Consider the following 9,209-nt stretch of genomic DNA (forward strand, 5'->3'; position numbering starts at 1 on the left):
TTTCCCTTTTGTACTTCAGTAACTTCCAGCGAAGATGTCGGAGTATATCCGGGTGACGGAGGACGAGAACGATGAGCCCATCGAAATCCCATCGGAGGACGACGGCACGGTGCTGTTGTCCACGGTGACAGCGCAGTTCCCCGGGGCGTGCGGGCTGCGCTACAGAAACCCGGTGTCGCAGTGCATGCGAGGAGTCCGGCTGGTCGAGGGCATCCTGCACGCCCCCGAGGCCGGCTGGGGAAACCTCGTCTACGTTGTGAATTATCCCAAAGGTTTGTCCTCGTGGCTTCGGTTCTCTGTTCTGGGCTGCTTTCTTTAAGGTCCCAGTCACTGCTGAAGTAACATGGCAACATGTTACTCTTTAACTTTCCAGTTCACAGAGATCAGTGATTTATTCAGGTGTCTGTTCTGCCGAGTAGGTTTGACCCCATTGAGTTTTTTATTTTTTTAACACTCTACCTAAACAAGTACTTTAAAGACAAAGTCTTTTATTATCCTTGAAGGCTAGGCTTGTATAGGCCTTCAGAGGATACTATTTGAAGTGTACTGTAATCTCTGTACTCACAGACACTTTTCCTCAAGGTATGGTTTAGTCAGAGGTACCATTTAGAAGTGTTCAGGAAGGAGAAACCTGACCACCCTGCTCCACCCCCCAAAAAAGAGGAGAAGGAAATAAATTGCTAGTGAAGTAGTCTTGTTAAAAGTTCATGTTTTCCCCACCTTCTAGTGGGGAAAACAGGAAACTTTTCCCAACCTTATAGGACTGTGAATGTTGCTGGATAATTCTTAAGTAAACTAATGCAGAACTAACTGGGTCAGTTTGCATTTTGGAAGAGGATTCAATTGTGGACTAGCTTTGGTTCAGGACAGTCAGATATGTGTTCCATTTAGCTCTCAACAGCTGGTGTACTCTTCCTCATCTTGGTTTCTAATTTAACCCCATGCAGTTCATAGTCACTGGGTCAATTTCCAGCTCTGAAGATGTCTAATGTACTTTTTTATATTCAGATAATAAGAGAAAAATGGATGAAACCGATGCATCATCAGCTGTGAAAGTGAAACGAGCAGTGCAGAAGACTTCAGATTTAATAGTCTTGGGTCTTCCCTGGAAAACCACTGAACAAGACTTAAAGGAATATTTCAGTACCTTTGGAGAAGTTCTGATGGTGCAGGTAAAATCCATTTGCAGCTCAAGTAAGGAGGGACATTGGGTAGATATCAGGCTCCTGAGAAAGCAGTAGAAACAAAGGAGCTTTATAAATTCGGACAAGATCAGAAGCTGTGTCTCTTCCTAAGGATGTCTTTTTTTTTTCCATGAGCCTGTTAATTTTGGGAGAAGATGTTAAGGAATTAGAGGTTGCTGTGATAAGAATGGTTGGAAGACAGGTGAACTCTCAAACAGATTTTTACCAAATTCATTCAGTAACAACATGCTTCGTACTAGTGGTTACTTCTGGTTTTTGTTTTTTTTTTCCCACCTAGGTTAAGAAGGATATTAAAACAGGCCACTCAAAAGGGTTTGGGTTTGTTCGGTTCACGGATTACGAAACCCAAGTGAAAGTAATGTCTCAGCGTCACATGATCGATGGAAGATGGTGTGACTGTAAACTTCCCAACTCTAAGGTACTTTGGGATTTACCACTGCTTTTATTTGTACCAAACACTCCAAGTGCACCTCTTCATCAGCTGTGTCAGGGGAGAGCAGCTGCACAGATTAACTATCCGCTCTCGGATGTGGCTTTACTGTGAATGAACAGAACAAGCGAGAGCAAGGAAGGAAAACAGGGAGCAGGTGGGTGAGCTGGAAGTAATTTGAAATGTTGAGAAAATCACTCATTATGTGAGGGAATGAAATACAGATAGAAATCTGTGTTTGATGTCCAGCAATACCTGCCTGACTTGCCTGTTGCATGAATAAATGCAGAATAAAGCAGATGGAGTCACTAATTTGGGGAAGAGCAGAACAAGTCTTTGAGTTCCAAACTGAACCTATAGCTTCTATTCTTGTCTCTGTATGCAATTATTACAAAAAAGTGTTCTGCAGTGGCCTTGTCACCATCCCTCATCCCACATCCCTTGTTGCTCATTTTCTTGTGGTTCTTCCCCCCCACCTTTACCAAGGTGCAGCCATGTTCTTGGAATCGAATTTTTAAAATTTATTTATTTTGAGTCTTAAATTTACAATCTCAAACTTTCTTCCATCAGCAGCCCTCAGAACACGCTAGATTAAGAGTGTCATTTACCATCCTGTAACTCAGTTCTCAAGGACTATAGTTGTGATAGTTTTTACCTTCAATTCTCTCCAGCAAAGTCCCGACGAGCCTTTGCGCAGCAGGAAGGTGTTTGTTGGACGCTGCACCGAGGACATGACGGCAGATGAGCTCCGACAGTTCTTTGCCCAGTATGGGGAGGTGGTAGATGTCTTCATTCCTAAACCCTTCCGAGCTTTTGCTTTTGTTACGTTTGCAGATGATCAGGTAAGTCTTAAAATATTTTCACTTCATAGACTACATTTTAGTAGCATGATAAAGTATCTTTTCTGGAACTACACATGAAATGCTTACTTGCCCACTGTCTGATTTATTGAATGGACTCAGAGTACACTTTCAGATGCAGCTGTGCAGACAGGACTTTGTACTACAGTTAGTGTAGTGATGAATGCAAAGCTACATCACTTCAAATTGAATTAAGTACATGAATGTGCTTTCTTTGCAGGATAAATATCTGGTCAGAATTGTAGGGGATGTTTTGTGTTTTGTCTTGTACTGCTAACATTTTTGAAAAAAAGGACATCTAACATACATTTAATCAATCCCTTATTTCTTATAGGTTGCCCAGTCTCTTTGTGGAGAGGACTTGATCATTAAAGGAATCAGCGTACATATATCCAATGCTGAACCTAAACACAATAGCAGTAGGCAGTTAGAGAGAGGTGGAAGATTTGGTGGTAACCCGGGAGGCTTTGGGAATCAGGGGGGATTTGGTAACAGTAGAGGAGGTGGGGGAGGACTGGGCAACAACCAGGGCAGCAACATGGGCGGGGGTATGAACTTCGGGGCCTTTAGCATCAACCCTGCCATGATGGCAGCAGCGCAGGCTGCCCTACAGAGCAGCTGGGGGATGATGGGCATGCTGGCCAGCCAGCAGAACCAGTCAGGGCCCTCGGGAAACAACCAGCCTCAGGGCAACATGCAGCGGGAGCAGAACCAGGGTTTTAGTTCAGGCAACAACTCATACGGAGGGTCCAACTCGGGGGCAGCGATAGGCTGGGGCTCAGCCTCAAACCCAGGCTCCAGCAGTGGCTTTAACGGGGGCTTTGGTTCAAGCATGGATTCCAAGTCGTCAGGCTGGGGAATGTAGACGCAGTGGGCTCTCATACTGACTCTATGGTGGGAAATCAAATTTTTCTAACTCATGGTAAGTATACTGTAAATTACGTATATGCTAAAGTTTTCCAAATGAATTTGTTCAGTGTGCAGTATATTCAGCAGTATTTTTGACATTTTTCTTTTCTAAAAAAAAAAGAAAAAAAAAGAAAAAGAAAAGAAAGGTAAAAGGAATTTTCTAAGTTTTGTTACATATCTAGTTGGAATTCTGAATGTTTGGAAGTGGACTGCTGTTTGCCCGATAGGTGAACTAACACTACAGTCTATAGGAAAGGTTTCTCCTGTAATACTTTACCCCTTGTTTCCCGGCTACCTGAATTCTTTGCATGTTCAAAATGGAACCATTGGTCAAAAACAGCATTCTCTCCCTCTTGTTTTTAATTTGATCCCACCATAAGACTCTCCAAGCGCCCCGTTGGACAACACAGTGTCATTTTTGTTTGTGTTCGTTTGTTTTTTTTTAACGCTGTCTCCCCTCCATACTAAAGTACGATATGAAGGCTTCATTTAATCTCCGCAGTTCATCTCATTTCAAATGTGTATGGAAGAAGCACTTCATTGAAAGCAGTGCTGTAAATATTCTGCCTTAGGAATACTTCTGTCTACATGCTTTCTCATCCAAGAATACTTCATCACACCGCACATGCTGCGTCTTAGACGGTGGGTGTTCCATTTTTATCCGCTACTCTTTATTTCATGGAGTCGTATCAACGCTGTGAACGCAAGGCTGTGAGATGGAACCAGAAGGCTGTTTGAACTTTTGAAACCATGTGTGGGATTGGTGGTGGTGCCGAGGCATGAGAGGGCTGGTATGTGCGAGATAAAGGAGCGAGCGCATGCAGAGACCTGGTGGTGCATTAATGGGATTTTATTTGACTTGGCGAGATGTCTCTCAATCCTGTGGCTTTGGTGAGAGAGTGTGCGGAGAGCAATGATAGCAGATAACGTACGAGTGTTTATTGCATTCAAAGGACATCCACATGTGGAAGACTTTTAAGTGGGTTCTCTACCTAGTTAATCAATTAGTTGAATGTGTTACGTGAAATGGAATATTTGTATTTCTTTTCCCTTATGTCAACTGCTGTGAATGCTGTATGGTGTGTGTTTTTTTTCTGTTAATGATCTGTAAGTGTGGTAATGTGACCTGAAGATGATGGGGGTTTGTGATGAGAACATTGAGCTTGTGGTGTGCTTTGCAGTAGTTCTTTTAGCAGAGATCACTAGAGCTCAGTGTGCCTCTCCAGGGTGGAAGTTCCACTGTCTGTAAGATATCCAAAAGAATGCTGTTTGCTGCAGTTTTGTGTTTGGATGCTTTTTATAAGATTTGTCACTGTAGGAAATTCTTAAATAAAACTGATTTAAGTAATATGTGTCTTTGTTTTGCAGCCCTGAATGCAAAGAATTCATAGCAGTTAATTAATTTTACCCTTTTGCGATGAACTTCTGTAAAGCTTTTTGCAGTCACTCGGTTTGTTTCAGATAAGCAGGTTCTAAAGGAGCCACCGCTCAGCACGTATCGATACCTGACACTCTCCTCTAAGCCACTGTAGCCTTGCACTGTGCAGTGACATAGATCTAAAATCCAGGTCCCACACCTTGGGGTGCCCGCACCTAGACTGGTAAGCAGCTCCCTCCAGATTTCATCTGTGCCAAGGAACGTTACTTGTTCTTTTAGCGATGGAAGTTCCTTATCAGAAGTGGGTTGGGGGAAACAGAGTTGCTGTCCTGATGGATTTCTGTCCACATCTTCTTTGGGGATGGATGCTTTTAACTTGTTTTTAGATCAGCCCCCTCATGGGAAACAGGCTTCTGCCACACTTCCACCCCAGAAGAGTGCTGTTAACTCCTGTTAAAACTAGTCACAGGAAAGAGTTTCCAGATGAGTAAAGCACTGTAAATATACACAGACTGCTAAAGTTTGAACTGAGTTATGACAGGTGTCACGTAGGAGGCAGCTTCTTAACAAAGTGCAAGGCATTAGAGCAGAAACTAATGGAAGGTTATTTCCACTTGTGGTATGAGCTTGAGGAATTGTGTTGTGTACTTGGGGTTGCAATCCACTGAAGCTTGGATCTGTATTTTTCTGTACACAATACTGTGCTGTAGCTGTGAATAGTCTGAATATGGATAATTACACAGTTTTTAACCTATGTGATTTTCAAGTGAATCTTCATTACTCTATCCCACTGAGGCTTCTGAATAGCAGAGCATCTAAACAGCAAACAAAACTGCATGACTGAGTTTTCCACCTGCAGAATTAAAAAATCAGTTGTGCCTTAATGTGGTTAGTTTAAAGAGGGTTTCTAAACACCCAGGCTGAGAAAGAAATCCCACACATTTGTTCATATTCCACTGAAAAAGTTGCTTACATTTTTTTTTCTGCACCTTAATCAGAATAATCTCCAAACTGTCCCATCTGTGAATTTTGCATTTTAGCACTTGCACTATTACCAGCTACTTCTGCTGAGTAACACTTTAAAATGGTATTCTTGGACCTCCAAAGACTAACTGTGACCCCCTGCAAGGAACCTCATGGTAAGTGTTTGTAATTAGCATGGTTTTAATTCTGTTTAAATTGCTCAGGTTTAGGTGTAAGAGGCTGGTTGGCAGCACTGAGTAGTCTTTGCTAATAATTTTAGCCTTCCTTCACCTTCAAACAAAATCTCCTTTTCAAGTTACAGTAGCATTTCAAGAATTTCAAGTTACAGTAGCATTTTAACTGCTTTGCATACTTTAATGTTTATAAGTGAGTAAATAAACTGTCACTGAAAATACTGAAGTGTTTTGAGTCTTAATTTTTTCTAGAGAGAGACTTCATTTTCAGTTGCATTGCTTCAGAAAGTGAAATGCTAATGAAAGAATCCAAGATACAAGAAAGAGGAAGTTTATGTGTATTGTAAGGGGGTTGATACAGAAAAAAGTTTTTCTAACAGTGCTAATTAGCTCCAAGAATCTGTTGTCCACTGTTGGACCAAAACTCTGAATGTGAAAGCTTGTTCTTCAGAAAAACACCATTTTTACAGCTGAAAGCTGGAACTTGTCAAGCACGGGCTGTGCAGCAGTAATCTGCAGGGGCACAGGGACAACAGGGCCGGTAAATGCCCCCACATACAGCCAGGAGCTGGTCCTGCATAGCTGGGATGCAGCACCTGAGGGGTGGGTGAAGGGATGTTGGTTCTCTGCAGGCTCTCACTGGACCTGTGTTCAGTCAGAAGCTGCAGTCAAACCAGAATTCACAGCCCTATTTAATGTCACCATTGAGTCAGGAACGACATGGATAAATGAGTGACACGCTCCATGCATTCACAGAAGGCTATATCTAACTTTATTAAGAACCCTTTTTATACTCTAGTTTGCTACAGGTGGACCTAATTGGTCCTTTAATTAAAATTCTGTCACCATTGGCTAATTAAGATGACATCCCTTGGGAATAAACAACTTGTTACAAATACCAGGTGCAGATTGATTAGAATTCTTTCTCTCCAGCTCCCTAAAGTTTCCCAGACAATTCATGGAAAGCTTATCTAGCTTTCTCTCTCTCTGACCAGACTATTGCATCCACAATTTAAAAGAAATGAATAAAGCATGCTGTAGGCAGATGGCAGCTTTGTACAGTTGAAGCTGCTGGGACATTTCCTCAACCCATCATCTGCAGTCAATCTTCCTGGTAAACAGATATGTGTAAGATTAGTACTGATTGAGATTTCCTGCTCCACTATAACCAGTACCATTATCAAAGGGGATGAGATAATTTTTATAACCTTCATGAGTTAAATTTCTTTCTCCCTGGCCACCTTCATAGTGTTTTCTCAAAATTCCCAATTTACTCCTCAAAGATGGGATTTTTTGATCAGCTGTATGGGAAGCAGCTGTTAGAACCCCACTGCCACGCACAGCCGAGCCACCTTCTAACTTCTCTTGCCCTGTAGTTAACACCACTTATCAGGGAAGCTCTCCAGGTTTATCTTCCCTTCCTGCAGGAAATCACTCCACAAAGTGCAAAACAGCAATGGCAGCAAAAGCTGTTTAACAGTTTGAGATCTAAATACTGAATTATTGTGCTCATATGGATTAAATTAAGTTAATGATTCTAAATGTAATTCCTGGATTGTTCTGGAATGGAAAAATTGCTTGCAAATGAATATTTGATTTAGAATACAATTTTCATTAGTATTGCATCCCTTGGAAAAGTTCTGTAATCAAGAGAGACAGCATTGCTGAGGAATTTGGGCACAGAGGAGGAAGTGCATTTGTTCTGAATGTAAATTAGGGTAATTGGAATATATGGATATTCTAATCTAAAAGATAAGAGGCATAATTATGCTATTACACTGTACAATGTTTCTCCCAAAACTCAGTCTTGGATCTTGACTAATTTTACAGAGTAATGAATTTAGCAGTTCAGGCATTAAAAAACCAAATACAATCCACAAGCCTGTACTCAGCAGCGAGGGGATTCTTTTCCTCTCACAAATACTGCTGTAGCATGGTTCAATCTTCCTGTCAGAAACAATGCCAATCAGTTTAAAAGCAATAATTTAGTTAATTATGAAACTCTGTTTTCCAAAGAGATCTGGAATACAGGAACATTTGGCTTTTTACTCTCCTCATGGAGAACTGCACTGAGTTCTGGACATTACTCTGCAGTAGGCAGCCTTAGGCATGACCAAGGCCTGTGCAATAGTAAATGATTTAACAAAACTACGATCAACAATAGAAATTACAGTCACACTCTGAGGTTATCATAACATTTTCAGTTTTTTTAGCATTCCTCTGCACTGTTAAACAGCACCTGTAGCACTTGCCATTGTGAAAATCAGCATAACATAAAGACAGCAACTGATTGTTAGAATGAAGAGTCTGCAGTGAAATAGCTCTGCCTCACAGGCTTAAAGGTACTCCAGGAAAAATCTAAGCAAGCCACAGGACTGTACCTGCTCCATTGCTAAACAGCAGATTAGCCAAGCTGGGTAACTTTCCCCCTGCCTGCACAAACATGTCACTGTAGGCTTGCTACGAGGCACAGGCTGGAATTTTTCCAGTATCCATCACCACATGTGAATCTCACCTGCATCCCAGAGAACACAAATGAGAACCATAAATGGAACAGCTGGGCATTGTTTAATACAACACAGAAGTGACACTCTACAGGCAGAATCCAACACCATCTTTTAGGTGTCCTGTGACTCACTGCAGGTGTGTAAGAAGGTGACTGTGTCACTCTCCTCCCTTGGGCTATTCCCAAGAGCTAATCTATTAAATCTGTTGATTGGTGGGGGAATGGTAAAAAAGAAGGGTAAGAAAGCTCTCAGCTGTAACTGGGTTAAGCCTACCTGGCTACTTTTCACCATTCTCACATGGCCTTAAACATGCAAGTACATCCCACAGTCAAAGTTCAGTTGTGTCCAGGTAAGGCTGGGGCATTCCCTCTGCTCAGCCCCAGAGCCAAGGAGCACATTTAATTCTGTGTTCAGACCTTACCATTATGATTTGCCTTCCTGGGGCAGAACAGGGCTTCATTCACACTGGCACTGAATTTTGGCATTGCATTTCCATACGCACACAGGTCTCTGGTGTTTGTGTGGAATAAATTCACTCACATTAGTTCAGTTATTCTGTGTTTCTACATAAACAGTGAATATGTGCATCAGTTCAGACAGACTATAAAGTAACTGCTGAGGTAAGACTGAGCCTCCCCAAACCACAATTACCTCAACTGTGATTTTAAAATTCTGTAAGCATACACCATCTGGAGTATCTTCCAAAACTGCCCGCTGAGAAAGCTCAGTTCAGTTACTAAGAAATATTTCTGAAACACTGCAT

At 41.8% G+C, this 9,209-nt stretch overlaps 1 protein-coding gene across 1 annotated transcript; it reads left to right on the forward strand.

The window, feature by feature from the left end:
- The first annotated feature begins 24 nt into the window (after positions 1 to 24).
- Positions 25 to 4,752, forward strand: TARDBP (TAR DNA binding protein). The gene is made up of 5 exons (XM_005427694.1): positions 25 to 272; positions 1,009 to 1,172; positions 1,483 to 1,623; positions 2,307 to 2,477; positions 2,830 to 4,752. Exons 1-5 carry the CDS (start codon positions 35 to 37, stop codon positions 3,358 to 3,360), a joined length of 1,245 nt encoding a protein of 414 aa, XP_005427751.1. The 5' UTR covers positions 25 to 34; the 3' UTR covers positions 3,361 to 4,752.
- Positions 4,753 to 9,209: the final 4,457 nt, after the last annotated feature.

The sequence above is a fragment of the Geospiza fortis genome, unplaced genomic scaffold (genome assembly GCF_000277835.1).
Source record: "Geospiza fortis unplaced genomic scaffold, GeoFor_1.0 scaffold662, whole genome shotgun sequence".
Taxonomy (NCBI): Eukaryota; Metazoa; Chordata; class Aves; order Passeriformes; family Thraupidae; genus Geospiza; species Geospiza fortis.

What these genes read in the sequence shown, in the direction of transcription:
- TARDBP (XM_005427694.1), top strand. Translation starts at nt 35, where the DNA reads ATGTCGGAGTATATCCGGGTGACGGAGGACGAGAACGATGAGCCCATC. An exon ending in GTAAACTTCCCAACTCTAAG is followed by an intron (nt 1,624 to 2,306) that starts GTACTTTGGGAT and finishes AATTCTCTCCAG; the next exon opens with CAAAGTCCCGACGAGCCTTT. An exon ending in TTACGTTTGCAGATGATCAG is followed by an intron (nt 2,478 to 2,829) that starts GTAAGTCTTAAA and finishes TATTTCTTATAG; the next exon opens with GTTGCCCAGTCTCTTTGTGG.